Source organism: Notamacropus eugenii, chromosome 1, assembly GCF_028372415.1.
Source record: "Notamacropus eugenii isolate mMacEug1 chromosome 1, mMacEug1.pri_v2, whole genome shotgun sequence".
In the NCBI taxonomy this organism is placed as follows: domain Eukaryota; kingdom Metazoa; phylum Chordata; class Mammalia; order Diprotodontia; family Macropodidae; genus Notamacropus; species Notamacropus eugenii.
In genome coordinates, this window is record NC_092872.1 from 316,785,907 (window position 1) to 316,812,739 (window position 26,833).

General features: G+C 40.2%; 2 protein-coding genes across 2 annotated transcripts; both read right to left on the minus strand.

Moving 5' to 3' along the window:
- Window positions 1-6,762: 6,762 nt before the first annotated feature.
- HSPA2 (heat shock protein family A (Hsp70) member 2) lies at window positions 6,763-9,400 on the minus strand. Its single transcript, XM_072629614.1, has 2 exons — window positions 9,277-9,400; window positions 6,763-9,053 (listed from the first exon to the last, which is right to left on the minus strand). The coding sequence occupies exon 2, from the start codon at window positions 9,046-9,048 to the stop codon at window positions 7,141-7,143; it is 1,908 nt and encodes a 635-aa protein (XP_072485715.1). The 5' UTR covers window positions 9,049-9,053; window positions 9,277-9,400; the 3' UTR covers window positions 6,763-7,140.
- A 13,852-nt stretch (window positions 9,401-23,252) lies between these two features.
- LOC140517934 (heat shock cognate 71 kDa protein-like) lies at window positions 23,253-25,533 on the minus strand. Its single transcript, XM_072629616.1, has one exon. The coding sequence runs from the start codon at window positions 25,453-25,455 to the stop codon at window positions 23,515-23,517; it is 1,941 nt and encodes a 646-aa protein (XP_072485717.1). The 5' UTR covers window positions 25,456-25,533; the 3' UTR covers window positions 23,253-23,514.
- Between the last annotated feature and the right edge of the window lie 1,300 nt (window positions 25,534-26,833).

Below are 26,833 nucleotides of genomic sequence, written 5' to 3' on the forward strand. Positions count from 1 at the left end.
TGTGAAGGTACTTTGTAAATAATAAAATATATTCCTCTACCGTGTTTTCAAATTCCCGGCCCTCCCTCCACCTTTGTCTTTAAACACCCCCGCCCCAGGACTAAGTATACGGAATCTCTAGGCAAAAATACGATAGAGGATTTCAGATGAAGCCAATTTGGTGTTCAACTGGCTTTAGAAAACATCTTGTCATCTTGCAGTTAGACATTTCCATTATTTTTCTTCTCATTCTTCGGTGTCTTGGAAGAAATAGTAGAGAAGTACAATACGAGCTTAATTTCTGTTTTAGCCCTTTCAAAAGAAAACCCTTACAGAGTTCATTTCTAGAGATTTAATGGGACTCTTTCCAGATTTCTCCCTCTTCGTTACTTCCACATAGGTAAGGGGAAAACATTCACTTTTTCCCTTTAGAGTAACTTCAAAAGAAATTGACCTACCTTTCAAAGGGTATAGCTATTTATATACGTCTCGGGAGGCATTTTATCATTAACAATGTAGAACAAGACATAGCTTTGGGCGTCTATGAACAAAAATTTATTTCCCAGTTTTATTTCCCTGAAAACTTTAAAGGGGAGCATATGAAAAACTCATTGTTTTGAAGTTTTCTAAAAGCAATTCTTCTATTCCAAGATTCACAAGATCTGTTATATTGGAAGTGAATTTATCCATGCATTCATGGATTAAATGTAAAACTCCTAATTTTTAATTGCAGGAGGGCCTACTTTCACTTGTTAGCAAAAGATCTTTTTCGGAAGCATGACTAATAAAGTCCATTAGACTTGACAGGTAATTGTTCAAAACAACTTTTGAGCTTTGAACTTTGTATTTTTCTCTGAAGGATGTATGTTTTGGGGAAAGTTTAAGTGGATCATTAGTCTAACTTAAGCAACTAGAATGTTAACATTTCTGCATGTTAGGATCCAGAAACAATAGTCTATTTAACCTGCTCTAAATCTAATTCTTAAATTTTAATTCATAAGATCATACAGGTAGATCCAGAAGGGACCCCAAAAACTGTCTGATCCAAACCCTTGTTTTACACGAGGAAACTGAGGTCCAAAGAGATTAAGGGGCTTGCCTAGATCACACAAAGAATTTGAAGGGCAGACTCCTCATTGCTCATTCCTCTGTTCCATGGGTGGACATTATATTTCTTCTTTCCCTCCCCCATTGCTTTTTTTTTTTTTTTTATGAACAAGAGACCTTTTAAACTTCTGGGAAATATGGTCAGTTGAGAACAGTAATGTTGTATCCTAAATCAAGATAAATAGGAATCAATCATGAAGTTAGCCAATGGTTTTTTTGTGTGTGCTCCTCCTCTCCCCTCCCATTACCTAACTAGATTAAATATATAGTAAATTTCTATAAGCATTCATACAGATTTCCTTGGTCAATTATAGTCATGACGAAAAATAACTATTAGGTAGACCAAGAGATACAGGTGGCCCTATCCTCAATATACAAAAGTTCCCTGTACTAAGTTAACTTTCCTAGGTAGGCCTTACAATTCTCCCTTTCCACCCACCCCCATCTCTTTTTGAGGCTCACTAACTCAACCAAAAGGTACCTGCCCTTCCCTGGGGCTATCAGTTCAGAAATGGATTAGTATCTTTTGTTTTGAAGGAGTTGGATTAAGAGCAAACTGTTTACTCTGGGGGAGTTTAGGGCAGATTGACCACCTGGTAACTAACATTCACAGAACATTCCTGGATTTATTGGGTCTGAGTGTAAGTCAGACATCAGTCAAAAGAGGAAGACCTCACTACTTATTACCCAGAATAATATGGTGGAGTTTTCCTAGAGACCATAAAAAATATTCAGAATCTTTTTCATAGTCTGAATTCAGGTTACCTGCTCTTACCTTCAGATGTATTTCTAACATCTTTCACAAAAACCTATCATGTTCTCCCAATGCTAGTGAAACTGATAAAGAAACTTGGGTAAACACACAAATCAACAGGTATAAACGCTAAGCATCTACAATGCCTTCTTAATTTTATTTACTGTCATTGTAACTTGTTATAACAGAGAAGCTCTATAGGTAGAATTTGTTTAAATGTTGTAAGCTTGTTATTTCTTAAGCTTCTATCCCCACTGCATCTAGTCCTATGATGTATATAAAGGAAGATGACTGATTTAATAAAGCAGAACCCTTTGGAATGAATTCTAATTCGTTTTCACAATTTGGGTTTTCTTCAAGTGTATTGGAGGAGAGGGAGGAGTGAAACATACACCCTTATTAAGCTGGTGGAAAATCTTTTTATCCTCAGAAGAAAATAGAGGCGGATGCTGTTATCCCCACTTTACAGATGAGTTAATAGAAGTTAAGTGACTTGATCAGAGCCAGTCACACAGCTAGAATCTGAGCTAGGATTTGAACTCTGGTCTTCCTGACTCCCCGTCCAGTGCTTATCCCCATCCTTGTCCTTATCATAAAATACGTATTAATGCTCTAAGTTAGTAAGACCCCTTATGGATAATAATTCTAAATGTATACTATAAAGTATTGATTTTTCCAGCATCTCAACTTTCCCAGCTTCATAGTTAGGAATAGAATTGAATTTGTTTTCCTGTTCTTTTTGTGTAAATTATACACACATTTATATATCATGAGTTTGTATATACATAAATGTAGATACTTTTGCAATTTTAGAATTCTATGCATCTAAGGAGAATAATTTGTTAGCTAACTTAAAACTGTACTACGTATTAACATGTGATGTTGATAAGGATAATGCTAAATTCTGGACAAGGAAATAGCAAACCACTCCAGTATCTTTTCCATAAAAACTCCTTGAACAGTATGGTTCATGGAGTCATGAACAGTCGGACAAGACGGAACTGAACAACAACAATGCTGAATTCAAGGACAAATTTACTTTTTTACCCTGTAAAACCAATTCTCCATTGAAGGCTGGAAAACCTGGTCTCTATTGGGGTGGATGAGATATGGCTAAAAACTTTATCTGCTTAAAAAAGGCCAAAGCAACAAAAACTGAACACATAACTTAGATTCCTACTCATCCCAAATTATTACCCAACTCTCCTACTGTAAGGATAAAGACCAAGATACAGATTTGGCCTTGTTTCCATTCTCTTCCGTATCTCTAAGGAATGCAATTCCTTATTCAATTGAAGTGGTTTGAAGTATAGCCCTTTAAATATTCCACCCACATGTTCACAGCATGATGATTAAGGAGAAAGCAACCATTTGTTAGTAATGTTACTCTGTTGCTCATCCTAAACCAGAAGCATATCATGTATTTAGAGCTTAGAATAGACAGTAGAAGTTTCTAGTACAACCCTTCATTTTTATTCAGTATATGAAGAGATCAAAGCCCAGAGAAATTGAGATTTGTCTGTCATCCTTAGCAGTTTTCCGAATTATCAAGTATATATGTTGACTAGAAATGTAATACAAGATGACTGGATTCAACTACAATTTGGTTTTTATGAGGTTGTATCCTAGAATTAGACTTGGAAATACAATTTTAGAACAGATGAACAATTTGGGTCCTGTACTTGAGTCACAGAGCATCAAGCTATCTCTGATCAAGATACTTTACAAGATAACTCCCAAGTTATCAATGATACAAACTTTAAAGTATGACTGCTATCCTGAATTGGTTCCTTAGGACTTCTTGGTCCTTTTTAGAAGTTAAAATGTAAACATTTAAATACTATTTTGACTCCACAGTATTATGACCATTTTTATGCAGTGCCTATATAATGTGTATTACCAAATAAGAGAAAAAATGGATGGGTCCAAGTTTAATTGTTGTTCTACTAAGCTTCTCAGAGATCATTTTCAGTCAGTCCCTAGAATCTATAAAAGATGGTCACTACCTTAGAAAAATATACATTAAAAATATAACACTCTAAGAAAATATGCTATTAGGGAGCTACATAAGATGTAGATAGTTAATAACGTAAACTGCTAACAATTGAAACTGTATATTAATATATGCGGGCAGTGTGGCACAGTGCTGGATATATAATTTAGGTGATCTGGGTTCAAATGCTAGCTCTGATACCTATTAGCTATGTGACCCTGGGCAAGTTATTTCACCTGCAATTCATTATCTGCAAAATGGGAAAATAAGCTCACAAGGTTGGTGTGAGGCTTTGCAAACCCTGAAGTGATCAGGAAATTTGAAATATCTTCCTCTTGGTACTTTTTGACTACCACTTAAAAATACTAGATAAGGCCAAGGACAACTTTGCTTTGCAGGTACAATGCTTGAGGGAAACATTAACTGGCGTTTAGATGACTTTCCCTTAGTAATTTGCTTATTAAAGTCTCCCCCGTTGAAAACAAAGGGGGGGGGGGGAGGAAGAGGTGGAATTAGTGTGTTTAATACATTAAATTTTCAGCAAAAAAGTTAAAGCAAAACAGTTTTAAGATTTAGTCTTAGCTCTTTGCTTTATGACACTATATTTTTTCAAAGACATTTGCAAATCCCCAATCTCAATATCCCCAGATCTGTGGCAAAATGAAAATATCAGCTCCAATTTACAGTGTTTTAAGATTTTCATAGATCATTTTATCATAACTGAGATTAGTATTACAAGTAACCCCTTACTTTACAGGTGAAAAAACAGGTGTAGAGAAGTTAAGTGATTCAATCATAATTATAGGTTAGCGAATGCTGGGGCTAAAACTCAAATCCAAAAAATAAAAAAAAAAGAGGATAAGAGGCAATATTTTACAAATCATTTTTAAAGTGGTAGAATGCAAGAACACTAGCATCCTTGATAACTTGCGTTAACACCAGGGTCTCAGTCTTGGCTCTTCAGTATGTAAATGCCTTTAGATAGGCTTAAAACAAATTATCTGTATACTAAATGCTATTAAGTTTTAAATAACACCAAAAAAGGGGCCTAAAATGCAAATACTTTTGAAGGGTAAATTAAAGAAGAGGGGTAAGATATATATCAATAATAACAAGAGTTCTACATGTTTTCCTTTCAGGAAGATCATGACTTACCCAGTTGGTTTATTTCTGGGCAGTTTTCATGAATTTTTTTTATATGGTACTATCTATAATCATTCACAAGCCCTTTTTTCTCTCACATATGAAGTTTTTCCTCTGAATTAACACCAACTCTACTAAATGGAGTTAGGATTTTCAAATCCTGGATGTTTTAGTTTTTCAGAAGGAAAGATTACCTGCATTTCTCCAAAACCTAAGTAGGTTTTCTTTTTGTCTTGTTTTTAAGGAAGCTTGTATAAATAATAGAGGGCCACTGGCAAAACCTTGCGTTCTGATGCTGATTTTAAAATTGGACAGAAGCCATCCCTTGTTCTATCATTTAACATGTAACATGAGAGTTGAGAGGAAAGTACACTTGGGCTCTAGAGACTGACTGAACTCCAGAGGCTGAGGTCTAGGGTTCCAGCTCTGACAGAAGTGTTGTGTTCTTGGGCAAATCACTTTTTTCCTTGTAGGTGTCATCAGTTCCCTCATTTGTGGATTATATTACCTCTAAGGCTCCTCAATTCCAATGTTCTATGATCTATTACTTTCTTAATATTACTACTACAAATATATGAAGCAAACTCAAAAAAAAAATTGTCAAAATGTCTAAAGGATAGTGGAGAAAGTTAGGTTAACCATTTCCCCCCAAACATAGCTTTGCTTTCTCAAAATTAAGTTCTTCCTCTTATAAGGAGCAAGTCAAACACCTGAGAAATTTAAATGCAATTTTATGTAACTGTAAATAGCTTCCTAATAACCCTTCCCTTTCTTCCTCCCTCCCAAGGATAGACTATAAATGGCCCAAGTGTTGAATATTATTAAATTTTGGTCAAAAGTTATAGTGATCTTACCTCTATAATTCTGGATTTCTCTTTTAAGGACTTCTGTGGTCTTTAGAGAAACATTAAACAGAAAAAGATGATATATGTAGTTTTAATGGCAAATTAATATAGTCTGATTGGTAGGTGCTAAAAGGGAGTTGGGTGTGTGTGTTTGTGTGTGTACAGCCCTCCAATACTTACAAAACACCTTGGGCAGGTTACTACTCCTCTGGGCCTCAGTTTCCTCAACTGACCAGGACCAGATGGGCCAAGGTCCCTTCTCACTCTAGCTCTATGATCTTTATGAAATTTGTCACAAAAGGTCAGTAATTCCTGTATTAGAAAAGCCACCCTCTACCCCAGATTTTTTTCTTTTAGTCCTTTACTCTCAGTTAAGTGTGCTGGTAGCAAGTTTTGTGAACCCATACTTAAAGAAACAACTTATTCCCACTTCTGGTTTCTACTGGGGAACTTCTACAAAGGGTAGTGTGTTCATATCACACTTACCTCCTAGAAGGTCCTAGAAGTTCTTAAGAAGGTATCCAAATGCCCCATCTAGATTTTATATACTGAGAATGTTTCCCCAGTTTTCCCTTTGGATTTTGCTAATTTAAGTCAGTAGCCACATAAAGGACATTTATTTAAAGCTCTGTTCTCTTTCCCCTACCTTCTTCCCAAGGCACTCCAATATCAAAAGTTTTAACCTCTTCAACAAGAGTAACCAAAATTTTTATCAAATTTGTTGTCTATATGGCAGCAAAATTAAGTAAACATTTGAGAGCATCACAGACGGTCATTTTAAGACCAATTTTGCTTTTTATAATAATTGACAATCTGTAAACTAGTATCTAATGATTTAAAGCCCTCATTATTAAGACTGAAAATTGTTCTTATAAACTTATACTTATTTTTAAGCTAATAAATCGAATCTTAAAAACGCCAATACATAAAAAATAAGCAGGTTAAGCTTCTCAATATTTTATTGTTACCAAAGCTTCCACAGGACAGGTGGGAAAACGGTTTTTTTATAGGTGTTTTTTCCTCCCCAAACAAAATCTTCATGCACAAACTGTAAGTGTTAAGAAAAAATGCTCAAGTTAGCAAACACACAAAATGCATTAAAGACAAACCCTGAACATTAGTTTTTTTAAATAAACAATCTTTAGAACTAACCTTTACTAAACTAAGTTGTTGTACCTTTGCTTTCATATGCATACAGCAGGCTAAGATTTTCTTCAATAAACTTTGTACTTGGCACACTGACACTTTAAAGGATAAACGAAAAAAAAAATAACGTGTAGAGAATGGTAAAGGTTTGCTGTTGACTGGGAGTGCATGCTTTAGTCCACTTCTTCAATGGTTGGTCCCCCTGAGGCACCCGAACCGCCTCCACCTGGTCCTCCTTGGTAAAGTTTGCTGATGATAGGATTGCAGACTCTTTCAAGCTCTCTCTGCTTGTGTTCAAACTCATCTTTTTCTGCCATTTGGTTTCGGTCTAGCCAGCTTATCACTTCTTGACACTTGTCCAGGATCTTGTTCTTGTCCTGTTCACTTATCTTGCCCCTCAGTTTCTCGTCTTCGACTGTCTGCTTTATGTTGTAGGTATATGACTCCACTGCGTTTTTGGCAGCAACTCTATCACGATTTGCTTCATCTTCTGACTTGTACCTTTCTGCCTCTTGTACCATCCGGTCAATATCGTCCTTGCTTAGACGGCCTTTGTCATTAGTTATGGTAATTTTGTTCTCTTTGCCGGTGCTTTTGTCTGCTGCAGTGACATTGAGAATGCCATTGGCGTCTATATCAAAAGTCACCTCGATCTGGGGCACCCCACGGGGGGCTGGAGGGATACCAGTCAGATCGAACTTGCCGAGCAGGTTGTTGTCCTTGGTCATCGCCCTTTCTCCCTCGTACACCTGCACTAAGACACTGCTCTGGTTGTCGGAGTAAGTTGTGAAGGTCTGGGTCTGCTTCGTGGGAATAGTGGTGTTTCTCTTAATCAGGGGAGTCATCACTCCACCGGCGGTTTCAATGCCCAAGGACAGCGGAGTGACATCAAGCAGGAGGAGGTCCTGCACGTTCTCCGATTTGTCTCCAATAAGAATCGCTGCTTGAACAGCTGCTCCGTACGCTACAGCCTCGTCAGGGTTTATGCTCTTGTTAAGCTCCTTGCCATTAAAGAAATCTTGCAGCAGCTTCTGGATTTTAGGAATACGAGTGGAGCCGCCCACCAGCACAATCTCCTGGATCTGTCCCTTGTCCAGCTTGGCATCTCTGAGGGCTTTCTCTACGGGCTCCAAGGTCCCGCGGAAGAGGTCGGCGTTGAGCTCCTCGAATCGGGCTCGGGTGATGGAAGTGTAGAAGTCCACGCCCTCATAGAGTGAGTCGATTTCAATGCTGGCTTGAGTGGAGGAGCTCAGGGTGCGCTTAGCTCGTTCGCAGGCGGTCCGGAGGCGCCGCACCGCTCGTTTGTTGGGGCCGATGTCTTTCTTGTGCTTGCGCTTGAACTCTTCAGCCAGGTGGCTCACCATGCGGTTGTCAAAGTCCTCCCCGCCCAGGTGGGTGTCGCCGGCCGTCGACTTCACCTCGAAGATGCCGTCCTCGATGGTCAGGATGGACACGTCGAACGTGCCGCCCCCGAGGTCAAAGATCAGCACGTTCTTCTCTCCCCCCGCGCTCCCCTTTTTGTCCAGGCCGTAGGCGATGGCCGCCGCCGTGGGCTCGTTGATGATTCGCAGGACGTTGAGGCCGGTGATGGTGCCGGCGTCTTTGGTGGCCTGGCGCTGCGAGTCGTTGAAGTAGGCCGGGACCGTGATGACCGCGCTCTGCACCTTCCCGCCCAGATAAGCCTCGGCGATCTCCTTCATCTTCGTCAGGACCATGGAGGAGATCTCCTCCGGGAAAAAGGTCTTAATCTCCCCCTTGTACTCCACCTGCACTTTCGGCTTCCCGCCCTCGCTCACCACCCGGAACGGCCAGTGTTTCATGTCCGACTGCACCGTCGCGTCTTCAAACTTGCGGCCGATGAGCCGCTTGGCGTCGAAGATGGTGTTGGTGGGGTTCATGGCCACCTGGTTCTTGGCGGCGTCGCCGATGAGGCGTTCGGTGTCCGTGAAGGCCACATAGCTCGGGGTGGTGCGGTTGCCCTGGTCGTTGGCGATGATCTCCACTTTCCCGTGCTGGAAAACGCCCACACACGAGTAAGTGGTGCCCAGGTCAATCCCGATGGCGGGGCCCCGCGCAGACATCCTGACTGAAAGAAAGCAAAGGAGACGGGAGACAACGGGCGATGAGAAACCGCGGCCTCAACGGTCGGAGGCCTGGCTCCCCTCCGTCCCCCCCACACCGCGACACCCTCCGCGCCAGCCTCAGCTCTCGCCGACCGCACCCCCCGGGTCCCCCGCTTTTATAACCACCTCCCACCGCCTCCTAGAAACCACCAGGACCAATCTATTCCCGGGCCCGCCCGCACAAACCCTTCCAGCCGGTGCCACAGGCTTTCCTCGGCCGGAGTGATGGGCCGGTGGCCCAACAGATTTCAAGCAGGGCGTGGGGCGGGACTTGAGCCGGCGCGAGGAGGCAGGAAGGCGTCCGTTATGCAAATGAGCCCCCCACCCCCACCCCGCGCCCTGCCCTCCCGGGAGACCCTGGGCGTCCTCGTCTCGCGCAGGAGGGACTGGTCGGGGGTGGGGGTTGAGGGGGGTGGCGAGGGGGGAGGGGAGGCGTTGGGCTCGCGACCCAAAAAGTACAGGCTCCTTTCCACCGCCTCCGAGCGGCCCAAAGGCGGGCTCGTCCGACGTTTGCTTGATTGGCAGGGGGCGCGGCGAGTGAGCGGAGCCCGGTACCCACGGGCGGCTGACTGGGTTCGGGGCCGCTCGGAAAGGAGTGGGGGGCAGGGGAGGAGAAACAGAGGTGGGGCGGATGCGCGGGCGCCTGGAACGGACAAGCAGAAAGGGGGAGAGCCTCGGGGCGGCGCGGGTGATTCACTACGGCGACCATGGGCCTTTCTGTAGAGTTGAGTTCAATGGCAGATGTCACGGTTACACACGCAGGGCGCGCGCTCGGGCGAGCTTGCGGGGGCGCGCAGCGTGCTGGTTACCCTTATTTGGTGACTGTGGAAAATTCCAGCGGCTCGGAGGGGTGAGGAAGGACCGAGGCAGCCGGGACGTCCTCTCCCCCGTTCCCTGGTATCAGCGCCCCGCCCCCCCACTTCCCCGTCCCCGGCCAGGAAAAGTGGTGTGGTAATAATACTAACTGCTCTTATTAGTATCGATTGCTCTATATTGTGTTTTACAGTAATCCATTTTTCATCCTCTCAACTTTATGAAGTAGATGCTGTTCCAAACAGGTTAAGAGGCTTGCCCGAAGATTCCACCCCCACCCGCCACCATCCCCCCCTCCCGTCCCCTCCCCCCGCCTCGGCCCCCTCCACCACCCCCAACCTGCAATGAGAGGGACTGTTTTCAAATCCGTACTAAATGTGTGACCTCAGGACTTGGCCTCAGTTTTCCCATCTGTAAAGTGGGTGAGGGAGGGAGGGGTGTTGTGGGATTAAATGACTTCAGAGGAATCTTCCTTCCAGCTCTGAAACCAGGCATCTAATTCAGGACCCGGATTTGGGGCAGGGAGAGAACTGAGGGCTTTTAAGAAATGAAAGCGACCACGCTTGGATGGTCTGCCCCATTAACCATTCTAAGTGTCTCCTCACGGCTACTCTTAAATGGTTAATGGTCTCTAATACTTGAGCCCTGAAAGGCCCGTGGGGAATCAAGTTTCCTCGGCCACAGGGTTTCACTTGTATTGTGTTTCTGAGGAAGGGAAAATAAAAGCCTTGGGGCTGGAAAAGGTTAATGCATTACAAAACCTACTGCAAGCAGGCAGGAAGGACCGGCTGTGGGACTTTTTACACCCAGAAATCTGTACAACCAGCAAACATTTATTAAGCAAACACTTCCTAAGTGCCAGGCTCAGTGCTGAGTACTAGAGATAATACTGACCCTCAAGGGGCTTACATTCCAGTGGGGGAGATACCATGTAAATAACTATGGATGGACATGACGTATACAAGATAAATTGGAGGTAATCCCAGAGACAAGAAACTGCTATTCAGGGAGACCAGGGAAAGGCTTCTTGCAGAAGTGGGACATGAGCTGAGATTTGAAGGAGGCCAGGCAACACAGTTGAGGAGGAAAAGCATATCAGGTATTGGGTGTAGGGAGGAGGCAGCCACTGAAAATACACATGGTCGGCAGATGGACTATGTTGTGCAGAATCAGGGAGTCAGTAATGCTCAAGAGCTTGAAATTACCACTTTCTGTGCCTTGGGTTTGATTTTTGTCTTTAGTCCTCTCTACTTAAACTCCCCCTCCCCCATTCTTTCTCTTGCTTTCAGTTACATGCAGAAGGTTCTCGGTAAATGTTTGCTGTAAAGACTATCCCCTTCTCACATTAGGTACCACCTCCATTTCCAACCAGAGTACAGTCACCTCTAGGTGACTCCAAACGAATCTAAATTTAACTTTTATACTTTGTGCCCACTGGTTGAGCACTCTTTATTTTTCTCTTTCGTTAAGTTTACTACAGTATTAGGTTTAATCAATAACTGCTGTAGTGGAATGAAGACAGGCCCAAGTAACTCTTTTACTACTTATTCCTTCATTTCTCTGGGCCTTACTTTCTTTCCTCATTTGTAAATTGAGGAAGATAGATTTCTAAAGTCACTGTCAGCTCTAAATTCAGTCATCACTTGAATCGCAGTGTTAGAAGAAAGGAGAGATATTAGAACTCTAGAGTCCTGATTGAGAAGTGTTTTGTGTATAATACACCTGGGAGCAGTAAAAGCAACACCCTACAAACTCTGGTACTGAGAGTTGGACCAGCTTAACTAATCATGGCAGTTGCCAATTTAAAGTCATTTCTTGTTTATTTGTTTTCATTCTAATTTTTTGACTTTTCATCTCGTTAAAACCACAAATAGCAACTCCTGGGATTCCTACCTTCTCCTCTCTCAAGGGAGTTGAAATAAAAATGGAAGAAACAAACTTAAAAGTGTGTGCAAAAGAATGATAAAATTGATAAGCATCTACAATTCTATGTCTCCGAATAGTGAGTATGAAGGGCTTAATACCCATCTTATCTTTTTCATTTATGTTTAAAATCATGTATGAGATCACACCTTTACTTTGCAATTAATGAGAGTAGAGAAGCCAGAGGCAGAAATGAAGGCCTCTATAGAAATTATTATATAACATGGCATAGAGAAACTTTTTGTCAAAACCATAAAACTTTGTTAGGATAGTGAGACTCATAAAAATCTTGCTTACATCTTTGATATACAAGTGGGACTCTTCCATATTTTTGGACCAGATCTATGATTTCATTTATCTGAGGAGTTCCCAGTGAAGAAACTCCCTCTACTAATGTAGATTGACACCTGTTCTCAATTTAGTCTTAAAGAGTTGCCAATGGGCCCAGAAAGGTTAAGTGATTTGCCCTGGGCCACACTGCCAATACACATCAGAAGCAGGAATTGAACCCATCTTTCTGATTCTTGAGGCCAGCAGCTCTCTGCAGGATACTGTGATGCCTGTCTGATATTCATATTTATCTCAAGCAAAAATCATTCCATAGTACATAGAACTTCAGAGCAAAAAGATAGTTACTAGACACAGCTCTCAGAGACAACACAGAGAAGGCATAGTATAACCACTACCAACATCTTTAACACTGTTTTCTAAAAACCACAGTAATAAATTTTCATTTTCATTATCTATGACTTCTTTGAAGTTAATTGTTTCATACTTGAGATAGCACTCTAAACTTTTCGGCAGGATGGCATTTGCATTGATGTGGTCAGTAATGAGCATTAGCAGTACTGGGACTTTGGGAGCAGGGACAATAGCTATCTTTGAACATAGACAGTAAACATTTATTAAGAACCTGCCATGTGCTAAGTGCTTGGGATTCACAGAAAGACAAAAGGCAGTGTCTGACCTCAAGAAACTTACATTTTAATGTGGTAAGACAAAACAGAAAAGGAAACTGAAAAGGAGAGAAGGTAGAAGAAAGGTATCAAGCATGGGAATATGATAGAAAAGTCCAGAGTAGTGCAGCCAGCTGGGAAAAGAAGAGATAGGGCTCGCCTGCACTTGACCTCCTTAAATGGGAGTTCTGAGAGTTCTCCATCTTCCCATCAGCGGGAGAGGTCCCTGAGGGAAGAGATCTGAGGAGATATAAGTTATGGTCTGAAGGGATCTTCCAGGAGGAAGAGGTACATGGATCATGAAGTAGTCCAGGGGAGTGCATCTGGATGGGAAATGACACCATTCATTTGTATTAATCATTCTTTTTAAAGATTCTTGATATAATGGAGAAAGAAGTCAGCTATGGGAAAGAATATTTTGATAAAATATTGTACTGATTAGACACATTTAAGTTTAAAGAATAATTACAAAATCAAGTTCACAATATAAAGAAATGAAGTACTAAAATAAATTAGCCTTTTAGATGCCTGTGAAGCATTAGTTTCATTTGAGCATGTTAATTTTTAACAATTTAAAAATAGTAAACTTAAAATTGTTAATTTTTGATACCTCAACTGTAATATCAAGATTTTTAAAAATTACCCTACAGTAACCAAATAAGCTTCCCAGTAAGATAAGAGGTCAAACAAAGATGTCCATTATCAACACTGTTATTCAGTATTGTACTAGAAATGTTAGATATGGCAATAAGAGAAAAAAAAAGAAATTGAAGAAATGAGGATAGGTAATGAGGAGACAAAACCATTACTCTTTGCAGATGATATGATATTATACTTAGAGAATCCTAGAAAATCGACTGAAAAAATAGTTGAATATAAAAATATATAATATGTTATATAACTATGTATAATATAAAAATAGTTGAAATTAACACCTTTAACAAAATTGCAGGACATAAAATATAAAAATCATCATCAGTATTTCTATATAGAGCCAACAAAGCCCAGCAGCAAGAGATAGAGAAATTCCATTTAAAGTAATTGTAGACAACATAAAATACCTGAGAGTCTTACTTGCCAAGACAAACCAGGAACTCTATGAACACAATTGCAGAACACTTCATACAAATAAAGTCAGATCTAAACAATTGAAAAAATGTCAATTGTTCATGGATAGGTCGAACTAATATAATAAAAAATGACAATTCTACCTAAATTAATATACTCTCTCAGTGCCATCCCAAGCTACCAAAAAATTATTTCATACAGCTAGAAGAATAATCACAAAATTCATCTAGAAAAACAAAAGGTCAATTAACAGTAACAGACTTCAAATTATAAAGTGATAACCATCAAAACTATCAGGCATTAACTAAGAAATAGAGTGGTGGATCACTCTGATAAATTAGGTACAGAAGACATAATAGTAAATGACCCTAGTAATCTTATGTCTGCTAAATCCAAAGACCCCAACTTCTGGGACTAAAACTCACTATTTGACAAAAACTGCTGGGAAAGCTGGAAAACAGTGTGGCAGAAATTAGGTATAGACCAACACCTTACACCACATACCAATATAAATGGATATGTGATTTAGACATAAAGGCTGATACCATAAACATATCAGGAGAGCAAGGAATAGCTTATCTATCAAATCTATAGAGAAGAGAAGAATTTATGACCAAACAAGAGAGACAGAGAGCATTCTGAAATGCAAAATTGATAATTTTGATTATATCAAATTAAAACAAAACCAGTACAACCAAGGTTAGAAGGAAAGAAGAAAGCTGAGAAATAATTTTTACAGCAAGTGTCTGTGATAAAGGCCTAATTTCTCAAATATATAGAGAACTGAGTCAAATTTGTAAGAGTAAGTCATTCCCCAATTGATAAATGACCAGAGTATATGAATAGGCAATGTTCAGATAAAGAAATCAAAGCTGTCTATAGTCATATGAAAAAAATGCTCCAAATCACTATTGAATACAGAAGTGCAAATTAAAACAATTCTGAGGTACCACTTTGCACTTGTCAGACTGGCTAATATGACAGAAAAGGAGATAAATGTTGGAGAAAATGTGGGAAAATTGGGACACATGCGTTGTTGGTGGAGTTGTGAACTAGTTCAACCATTTTGGAGAGCAATTTGACACTCTTTGATCCAGTAATACTACTACTAGGTCTGAATCTTGTACAAAAATATTTATAGCAGCTCTTTTTGTGGTGGCAAAAAATTAGAAATTGAGGGGATGCCTATCAGTTGGGGAATGGCTAAACAAATTGTAGTATATGAATATAATGGAATACAATAGTGCTATAAGAAATGATAAGTAGTATTTCAGAAAACCTGGAAAGACTTACATGAACTGATGCAAAGTGAAGTGAGCAGATCCAAGAGAAAATGGTACACAGTAACTGTAATATTATGCAGTCATCAACTATGAACACTTGGCTATTCCCAGAAGTACAATGATCCAACAACATTCCAAAGGACCATGCAGAAAAATTCATATCCGGACAAAGAACTGATGGAGTCTGAATGCAGATCAAAGTGTGATACTCACTTTTTTTCATGAATTTTTTTCTTTTGGTCTGTTTCTTCTTTTACACCATGATTAATATGGAAATATGTTTTATATGATTTCACATATATAACATACCAAATTGCTTACCATCTTAGGATGGGGAAAGGTGGGCGAGGGAGGAAGAAAATGTGGAACTCAAAAATTTTTTTAATGGAGGGCGGAGCCAAGATGGCGGAGTAGAAAGACGCACATACACATAGCTCCAAACCCACAACCCACAGAACGGCTGCAGGGGAGCAACTCACGGTGAATTCTGCATCCAGAGGCCATGGAATATTGGAGTGAGGGAGATTTCTGTTCCGGAGAGACCTGCAAACCTCTCGCGGGGGGTCCTTCACACTGCGGACTGGGCGCCGGTACTGGGAGCAGAGGGCAGCCCTGCAGTGGCTGCGGCACCGAGAGGAAAAGATCCGAGTGGGCTTCGGGGACGGGATCTCCAGCGGCCACGCGGGTCCCTCCACCCACAGAGGGACCTGCAAACCTCTCGCAAAAGGTCCATCGCGCTGCAGACGCGGAGCTCAGCCCAGCCCAGACCTGCTGCGGCCACGGCACCAAGAGAAACAGACCCGAGCAGGCTTCAGGGACGGGATCTGCAGCGGCCGCACAAGTCCCTCCACCCACAGGTGACGGGGGTCGGTGAGACAGTCTCTTTGGCGGGTCGAGAGGGGAGTAGGGTGTCCCCATGATTCGGGCCCTCCCGGGAGGTAGAAGCTGAGAGGCGGCTGCAGACAGGGGCTCCCCAAGCGGGCAGGAGCCTGGATCCATTGTGGAAGGTCTGTGCATAAACCCCCTGAGGGAACTGAGCCTGAGAGGCGGCCCTGCCCCGACCTGACCATCTGAACTTAATCTCACACTGAATAGCAGCCCTGCCCCCGCCAAAAGCCCTAAGGAGGGAAGCAGCATTTGAATCTCAGTCCCCAAACGCTGGCTGGGAGGATCAGGAGGCAAGGTAGGTGTGAGGAGAATATTCAGAGGTCAAGTCACTGGCTGGGAAAATGCCCAGAAAAGGGAAAAGAAATAAGACTATAGAAGGCTACTTTCTTGGAGAACAGACATTTCCTCCCTTCCTTTCTGATGAGGAAGAACAATGCTTACCATCAGGCAAAGACACAGAAATCAAGGCTTCTGTGTCCCAGCCCAACCAATGGGCTCAGGCCATGGAAGAGCTCAAAAAGAATTTTGAAATCAAGTTAGAGAGGTGGAGGAAAAACTGGGAGGAGAAATGAGAGAAATGAAAGAAAAGCATGAAAAGCAGATCAGCTCCCTGCTAAAGGAAAACCAAAAAAATGTTGAAGAAATTAACACCTTGAAAACTAGCCTAACTCAATTGGCAAAAGAGGTTCAAAAAGCCAATGAGGAGAAGAATGCTTTCAAAAGCAGAATTAGCCAAATGGAAAAGGAGATTCAAAAGCTCACTGAAGAAAATAGTTCTTTCAAAACTAGATTGGCACAGATGGACGCTAAGGACTTTGTGAGAAAGCAAGATATCACAGAACATAGCGAGAAGATTGGAAAAATGGAAGATAATGTGAAATATCTCATTGGAAAAACAACTGACGGGGAAAATAGACTCAGGAGAGACAATGTAAAAATTTTGGGACTACCTGAAAACCATGATCAAAAGAAGAGCCTAGACATCATCTTCCATGAAATTATCAAGGAAAACTGCCCTGAGATTCTAGAACCAGAGGGCAAAATAAATATTCAAGGAATCCATAGAACACCGCATGAAAGAGATCCAAAAAGAGAAACTCCTAGGAACATTGTGGCCAAATTCCAGAATTCCCAGGTGAAGGAGAAAATATTGCAAGCAGCTAGAAAGAAACAATTCAAGTATTGTGGAAATACAATCAGGATAACACAAGATCTAGCAGCCTCTACATTAAGGGATCGAAGGAAATGGAATAGGATATTCCAGAAGTCAAAGGAACTAGGACTAAAACCAAGAATCACCTACCCAGCAAAACTGAGTATAATACTTCAGGAGAAAAAATGGTCTTTCAATGAAATAGAGGATTTTCAAATTTTCTTGATGAAAAGACCAGAGCTGAAAAGAAAATTTGACTTTCTAACACAAGAATGAAGAGAACCATGAAAAGGTGAACAGCAAAGAGAAGTCATAAGGGACTTACTAAAGTTGAACTGTTTACATTCCTACATGGAAAGACAATATTTGTAACTCTTGAAACATTTCAGTATCTGGGTACTGGGTGGGATTACACACACACACACACACATGCACACACGCACACATGCATAGAGACAGAGTGCACAGAGTGAATTGAAGAGGATGGGATCATATCTTAAAAAAAAAAATGAAATCAAGCAGTGAGAGAGAAATATTGGGAGGAGAAAGGGAGAAATGGAATGGGGCAAATTATCTCTCATAAAAGAGGCAAGCAAAAGACTCATTAGTGGAGGGATAAAGAGGGGAGGCGAAAGAAAAACATGAGGTCTACTCTCATCACATTCCACTAAAGGAAAGAATAAAATGCACACTCATTTTGATAGGAAAACCTATCTCACAATACAGGAGCGTGGGGGACAAGGGCACAAGCAGGGTGGGGGGGATGATAGAGGGGAGGGCATGGGGAGGTGAATGCAATCCGAGGTCGACACTCATGGGGAGGGAAAGGATCATAAGAGAATAGAAGTAATGGGGGACAGGATAGGATGGAGGGAAATATAGTTAGTCCTATACAACACAACTATTATGGAAATCATTTGCAAAACTACACAGATTTGGCCTATGTTGAATTGCTTGCTTTCCACAGGGAAGGGGTGGAGAGGGAGGGAGCTAAAGAAGTTGGAACTCAAAGTGTTAGGATCAACTGTAATGTTCTTACCACTAGGAAATAAGAAATATAGGTTAAGGGGTAAAGAAAGCTATCTGGCCCTACAGGACAAAAGAGAAGATGGAGACAAGGGCAGAGAGGGATGATAGAAGAGAGAGCAGATTGGTCACAGGGGCAATTAGAATGCTTGGGTTTGGGGGGGGGGAGGGGATAAAAGGGGAGAAAATTTGTAACCCAAAATGTTGTGAAAATAAATGTTAAAAGTCAAAAAAAATAAAAATAAAAAAATTTTTTTAATGTAAAAATTTGTCTTTACATGTAATTAGAAAAATAAAATACTATTTTAAAAAAATTACCCTACAGTCCTCTTAGAAGAATTTCATTTGTGATTATTTTGACTGCATATGTAAAGTGGCAATCAGAATACAATTTGTATTTTGATAGGTTTATCTAACTAAAGTCCTTTGATTAGCTTTCTTTAATGGGCAGCCCTCTAATTTGGGGTCTAAAGCTTTAGCTTTTTTTTTTTTAGTTATATCTTTGTATTCTTTATATGGCAAAAGATCTTATGACAATATGCACATTTTATTTTTAAAATTTTAAACTTTTTAATGTGAACTTAATAAATGCCTACTAAAGTGAACACATATATACAATAGAGTAGAAAACTGCAAACCTCTTATATACAACTTGCTTTTCTTTTTATGTAGAATGTATACTTTAAATCTTACATTTTTTAGATATTTTAAGTTCCTTTGGAACATAAATTATATATTAAAAACCAAGCCCTTGCCTGATTTTAATCCAGTTTTCAGCATAGCATCCTGTAATCTCTCTCTCCTGGTGGACTGCTGTATATTTCCCATTAAAAGAGCCTCTGAATGGTTAAATGCTCAAAGAAAGATGAGAAATAGTGGTTGGTTTAATAATTATAATGACACTGTAATTATAACATAATTATATATAAAATATGATGATGAAATATAATAATTATAATAGTAGTAGTGCCTATTTGCCAGGCACTGTGCTAAGCACTTCACAGATATTTGATTTAGTTTATTATTTCAGAGAGCAGAAAGGATTGTACTATGAGACTCAAGATGTGATGAGCAGTTTATCAAAACTCAGAATCTATTGCCTCTTTCTGTCTTTTGTTTTTCTCTGTCTCTTGTCTTCTCAGTTGTTTGTGTGAAGAGGACACGAGTAAAAAGAATGCTGGTTTGGTGAATGCAGTCAGAAGAGCGATGGATTAGATAGCTTGGAATTCTATCCCTGGCAAGTCAGACATTTAACCTCTTTGAGTTCCAGTTTCCTCATCTGTAAAATGGAGATAACAATAAATGTAGTATTTATTTATCTTGTAGGATTGGTATAGGAGTAAGTAAGGTAATAGTAACTGACATTTTTTTCCCCTTCTACTCTCACCCTCTTTCAAGAAGTTCAGTTCAGCCAATATTTATTAAGTCCCTCATGCTACCTAGGTGCTGGGTTCAAAGTTCAAATCAAACATGTTCCCTGCATCATGAAGCCTACATACTAGTAGGGGAAAGTGATACACAGACAACTAAGATGGAAGTGTCAGAGATCCATACAAAGTGCTTTACCAAGACAAATAAGGTACCAGTACAGGGTTGGGAGAGAAGTCTTCTTGGAGAAAGTAACATTTAAATTGAACTTTGAAACAAAATGGGAATTCAGTAAGCTGTCCATGCATCTTTTCCCTTCTGGCCCCCTAATGTCCCATAAGACAAGAAGTATATTTTGAAACTCACCCTTCATTGTATTTATTAAGTAAAGTTTTTCTTTCCCAGTTCTAAGGTGTAAAACAGAGGAATTTACTCTAAAATTTCAAACAAAAAAATTTCCCTAGCTGGAGAATGTTGATGTTTAAATTTTTATTCCTGTATAGTTCACAATTCTTCCTATTGGTTGGTCACAATAGAAAAACAACCCTCTGCCCCCTTCTCTCAGATCTGTCTTCTTTCTTACTGACTTACTCCACCTACTCTTTGTTATCACTGCCTCTTTATCCCTACTGCCATTCCATCAGTCTTGTTCTGGGCACACATTCCTCCTTTATAGTTTTGACCTCTGTAGCTAACCAATCAACTAGTGGACAAGGCGCTGTCCTGGAATCATGGGGGTCATAGCTTTAGAGCTAGAAGGGATTGTAGAGGTCATCTAATCCTACCTCCTCATTTTATAAATGAGATGACTGAGGCTCAGAAAGATTAAGTAACTTGCCCAGGCTCTTCATATAGTTTGACAATCCACAATGATAATGATGATAATGATGACAATAGGTAACATTTACATAGAACTTGCAAAGTGTTTTACCTGGGGTAACTCACCCTGATGTTAATCCTTAATTCTGATTCTCCTACCTATCTATTTTTTCCATTTCCTTCCTGGGTAATCATCCTGTTCCTGAACCCTTGTATGGGAATTCCCAGAGCTCTATCTTGAGCCTTTCTCTTTCACTATACATGTATTCTCTTCCTGTGGATTTCCTCTGCTTCTGTTAGTTCAAGTGATAGCTAATAATGACATTAATAACTGACACTTTTGTAGTTCTTTAAGGTTTGCAAATAGCATATATTATCTCATTTGGTTCTTACAACAACTCCAAAAAGTGGGGGTTATTATCTGAATTTTACAGATGAGGAAACTGAGGTTGAGAAAGATTATGTAACTTGGCTAAGGTCATACAGCTAGTAGGATGAGATAGGATTCAAACTGAAGTGTTACTGACACCAAGCTCAGCATTGTAGCCATTATACCACTTAGTTGTCAAGTATCTTTGCTCACATGTACTATTCTCATCATCTACCTCCTTTCTCCCTATTCATGTGCTGCTGAATGAAGCTGAAGAAAAATCACACCCTGTTTTGATTGGGCCCACAACAAATTTGTTATCTAATCTCAACTGGTCCCTCCTTGTGCAAAGCAGTTCTTTTAATCTTCCCTACTTGGCTCTGTATGCTACTTTCTACAGTGGGTGTTCCAGACCTCTCCCAACTTCACAGATGAGGACCTTTAATAGGCCAAAATAGAGATCATTTACTATATTCTCCCTCTTCTCCCATTTTCTGCATCTCACAACCATTTGTCCATTTTTTCCTTTATTCCAAACTCTGATGGCCCTTCTCATTATCAAGGTGTACTACATGTACACCTTCTTCTTCCATCTCTCCAGCTGATTGCCCTATCATGCCTCTCTCCATATTTTTATACATAATATGCATAATCAATCTCTGTCCATATATTGGTTCCTATCTCCTCAACAGAACCTACCATATTTTTCCTCCCTTTCTTTGCCAAATTCCAAGAAAAAAAGTTGTCTGTAAATATTGACTGCATTTCCTCTCCTCAGCCTTTTGCAGTCTAGCTTCTGACATCATCACAGAACTCAAACAGCACTTTCCAAATTAGCAGTGATGTCTTATTTGCCGAACATGATAGACTTCTCTTAATCACAATCCTTCTTGACTTCTGTTGATTCCCATTTTCTCCTGGATACTTTCGTCTATCTGGGTTTTCTTGTCTCTGGTCTCTGAATTTCTTTTATTCAGAGATTAACACACACTAAATAAAATGGTCATTTCCGATATGTGGAAAAGAATAAAAAGGATTGCACATAAAACTATGGATCTCATGTGTAGCTTGCTTTTCTTTTAAAAAATCAATTTCAACACACAACTTTCAAATTTACCCTGCTAGCCTGTAATGTTTTCTAGCCTTCTTTATGTATTCTTCTGTGCACTCTTTTAAAAAGATGCTTAAAATTCCCATCTTTATTTTTCTTTTTTGCTACTCTATCCTTATCCTCTATTCTTTTCACACTATCATTCATCTCAAAGAAAAAAAGAAAAACAAAGCATTTGTAACAATATGCATAATCAAGCAAAATGAATTCATACATTGGCCTGGAGTTCCTATGTTAGTCAGTTATATAAACTGTTCTCCTGGTTCTGTTCACTTTACTCTGCATTAGTTCACATAAGTCTTGCCAGGTTTCTCCAAAATCATCCCCTTCATGTCTTTTTTACAGCGCAATAGTATTCTATCAAATTTATACAGCATAACTGGTTCAGCTATTCCCCAAGGTTCAGAGGGGACACATGTATCATCTTCCATTTTAGAATGTAAGTTTATTCTTGTTTAGTCCCTTATAATTCATGTTTACTTTTTTATGTTTTTCTTAATTCCTATGTTTGAACTTCAAAGTTTCTACATAGCCTTGGCCTTTTCATTAGGACTGCTTGAAAGTCCCCTATTTCATTAAGAGTCCATTTTCCTCCCTTGTAGAACCCTAAGTGCCTGAGCTAGGTAGGTCTGAGTTGAATGAAAGCTGAAACAAACACAACAATCGGTAGTAAAGGCCAGGAACTGGATCATGGCAGTTCACCTGAACTGGCTCTGGTATTTGCAATATAGCCCCCAAGGCAACTGGGACTTTACCTACTGGAGTCATGAGACAAGTCTGCAGTGACTGTGACATGATCTTCAGGGGGAAGAAACTCAGTGTGATGAATATTAACTTAAAATTAAAACCTTGGCCAGGATACAGGTGTTATTCTTAATATCAATTAATATGGGCACTTCTGTCTACAAAGAACAGAAAAAAGGGAGATTGTATATGAAACTACAAGCTTTTTTTTTTTTTTAACAATTCAGTAGATTACTTCAAAGCTATCCTGTTTGATGGTGTTCCTCTCAGAACTTCCATCTATTGTTTCCAAATGATTCATCACAATCACTTGCCCCCTTTCCCTGTTCAAGACCTCCCCAGAATTAAAAGTAATCCTCTTATATCAAATAGGCTCCAACACAGAAAACAAAACTATATATCAGCCATATCCAGAAAAACATATTTCATTCTTCATCATTTCTCTGTCAGGAGATGGGAGCATGCTGCTGCTTCATTAGCCCTCTAGAACTGAATAAATCATGCATTGAACAGAGTTCTTATGTCTTGTTTTTCTCTACACTGTTGTAAATATGGTATATATTCTCTTGGTTCTAATCATTTCACTGCCTCACTTCATACAAGTTGATTCATAGTTTGTCTGAATCCACTCCTTTTGTCATTTCTTTTTTTTTTTTTTTTTATGGTGCCAATTTTAAATAATTTTTATTCTCCAGGACAAGAATTGCATTTCCACTTGTTTACAGTACTGATAAAGTGCAATGTTGTTCACTTCTCTCCCCTCTGCACACATTCAAGTATTCAGAATGCCCAGATTTATACAGTAGCTTAAATGTTACTTTTAAACTGCCACTGCCTTGGCTACAAATTTTGAGTCCTTCAATTTTTGGAAAAGCTGTGTGGAATGCTCTTTCTTCTGTTGTTTAGTCCACCTCTTCAATGGTGGGTCCAGAAGAAGCACCTCCAGATGGGGCTGCTCCACCCCCGGGGAATCCCCCAGGCATGCCTCCTGGCATGCCCCCTGCACTCTGGTACAGCTTGGTAATGATGGGGTTGCAGACCTTCTCCAACTCTTTCTGCTGATGCTCAAATTCTTCCTTCTCAGCAGTCTGGTTCTTATCCAGCCAGTTGATTATTTCATTACATTTGTCAAGGATCTTCTGTTTGTCTTCATCACCAATTTTGCCTTGCAGTTTTTCATCCTCCACTGTAGCCTTCATGTTGAAAGCATAGGATTCAAGAGAATTCTTGGAAGACACCTTGTCTCTCTGCTTCTTATCCTCAGCCTTGTATTTCTCAGCCTCCTGGACCATATGCTCAATGTCTTCCTTGCTCAGACGTCCTTTATCATTGGTGATGGTGATCTTATTCTCCTTGCCTGTGCTCTTATCCACAGCAGAAACATTGAGAATGCCATTTGCATCAATGTCAAATGTCACTTCAATCTGAGGAACACCTCTGGGTGCTGGGGGGATTCCTGTGAGCTCAAATTTGCCAAGCAGGTTGTTATCCTTTGTCATTGCCCTCTCACCTTCATAAACCTGAATAAGCACACCAGGTTGGTTGTCCGAATAGGTGGTAAATGTCTGTGTCTGCTTGGTGGGGATGGTGGTATTACGTTTGATCAGAACCGTCATAACTCCACCAGCAGTTTCAATTCCAAGAGAAAGAGGAGTGACATCCAACAGCAACAAGTCCTGCACGTTCTCAGATTTATCTCCAGACAAAATGGCAGCCTGAACAGCTGCACCATAAGCAACAGCCTTATCAGGATTGATACTCTTGTTGAGCTCCTTGCCATTGAAGAAGTCTTGCAAAAGCTTCTGGATTTTCGGAATTCGAGTGGAACCACCCACCAGGACGATGTCATGAATCTGTGATTTATCTAGCTTGGCATCTCTTAAGGCCTTTTCCACAGGGTCCAGCGTACCACGGAAGAGATCAGCATTCAGCTCTTCGAAACGGGCTCGAGTGATTGATGTATAGAAGTCGATACCTTCATAGAGGGAGTCAATCTCAATACTGGCCTGGGTACTAGAAGAGAGGGTGCGTTTTGCACGTTCACAAGCGGTGCGAAGACGGCGAACAGCCCTCTTGTTCTCACTGATGTCCTTCTTGTGCTTTCGCTTGAACTCGGCAATGAAATGGTTGACCATTCGGTTGTCAAAGTCCTCCCCACCCAAGTGGGTGTCCCCAGCTGTGGACTTGACCTCAAAGATGCCATCTTCAATGGTAAGAATGGAGACATCAAAAGTACCACCTCCAAGGTCAAAGATCAACACATTTCTCTCAGCACCAACCTTTTTGTCCAAGCCATAAGCAATAGCAGCAACAGTTGGCTCATTGATGATTCGGAGCACATTGAGACCAGCAATGGTGCCAGCATCTTTAGTGGCCTGACGTTGGGAATCGTTGAAATAGGCTGGTACTGTGACGACAGCATTTGTGACGGTCTTCCCAAGATAAGCTTCAGCAATTTCTTTCATCTTGGTCAAGACCATAGAAGACACTTCCTCTGGATAGAAACTTTTGGTCTCCCCTTTGTACTCCACTTGGACCTTAGGCCTGCCTGCATCATTCACCACTGTGAAAGGCCAGTGCTTCATGTCTGACTGTACAACTGCATCATCAAATCTGCGACCAATCAGACGTTTGGCATCAAAAACTGTGTTGGTGGGGTTCATTGCAACTTGATTCTTTGCAGCATCACCGATTAAACGTTCTGTGTCGGTGAAGGCGACATAGCTGGGGGTGGTCCTGTTTCCTTGGTCATTAGCAATGATCTCCACTTTCCCATGTTGGAAGACTCCCACACAGGAGTAAGTGGTGCCAAGATCAATGCCAACTGCGGGTCCCTTCGACATGGTTTCTGGGGAACCGGGGGTCGTAGCTGACCGCTGTGGAGAAAGAAGGGCTGCTGCTGCACTGAGTAGACCCCATTTCTTATGTCATAGTAATATTGCACTACATTAATATAATTTGTTTAGTCATTCCCCAATTGATGGATACCTCCTTTATTTTTCAGTCCTTCGTAATAAAAAATCCTTTTTATATTTTGCAGGGTACATATGGGTCCTTTCCCTGGTTCTTTCTTTTTTTTTTTTTTGGTTCTTCCAAAAAATATGAACAGTGTAGTGATTTTTGGAGCATGGTTCCAAATTACTTTCCAAAATGAACATTTCATAGTTTCACCAATTAAGTTTTAGTATGCATGTCCTTTCGCATCACCTTTGACAATACTAATTTTCCTTTTTTATCACCCTTGCCAATATAAGTATGAAGTAGAACCTCAGAATTGTTTTATTGTGTATTTCTCTTGTTATTAGCAATTTGTAGTATTTATAACATAGTTACTGACAGTTTGGATTCCTTCCCTTTAAAACTGCTTATTCATATTCTTTGACCATTTAATCTATTGGGGAATAGCTCATATATATTTGAATCACTTCCCCATATGTCTTGGATGTCAGACTTTTACCAAAGAACTTGTTGCCACGATTTTCCCCCATTTAACTCTTTTCCTTCTAATTTCACTTATCCATTGATTTTGTTTGTGTAGAGGTCATGATATTTGAATATAAAGGAAATTATTCTTTTTTTCTGCAAGAGGTAAAATCAGGCTTGATGTCATTATTGTTAATTTTATGATATTTTAAAACAAAAAATGACAACTTTCTGTTAAACAAAACTGATTATGTACAGCATTCTTAAATGCTGTTTCCTGAGAGTAAATTAATATACTTTCTAAGCTATGGATAAATACTCTTAAACAGCTCATGACTCTGTCATTCTATTTTTAAAATGTCATGACTTTTGATAAAGTGAAGAAATTTGTTTAAATTAAATGGATAAAATATAGTAAATAGCATTTGCATATTATATGAATTAGTGAGGGAAGGACTGTGTTTTTCTTTTGTTGTAGGTAGTGGGTTTTTTCTTTTTTATATTACTTTTTCCATTAACAGGCATTTATTTTCTCTTCTTTCAACCTTCTCTGAAACCCTTGTGACAAATATGCATTTGAACAAGTCAAATTCCCATACTAGCCATGTCCGAAAATGTGTCTCATTTTCCATATCTAGATCATTACTTCTCTGTCAGGATGTGGGTAGTGTTCTTTGTTATCGGCCACCTGGAATCATCATTGATCATTAATTTTTATCAGAGTTCTCACATCTTTCAAAAAAAAATTTAAACAACATTGTTATAGTTTCCATTGTTCATCTCTTTTTTTCCTTTTGC

Bases quoted from the DNA above. Each gene is read 5' to 3' on its own strand.
- LOC140517934 (XM_072629616.1), bottom strand. From the start codon at position 25,455: ATGTCGAAGGGACCCGCAGTTGGCATTGATCTTGGCACCACTTACTCC.
- HSPA2 (XM_072629614.1), bottom strand. From the start codon at position 9,048: ATGTCTGCGCGGGGCCCCGCCATCGGGATTGACCTGGGCACCACTTAC.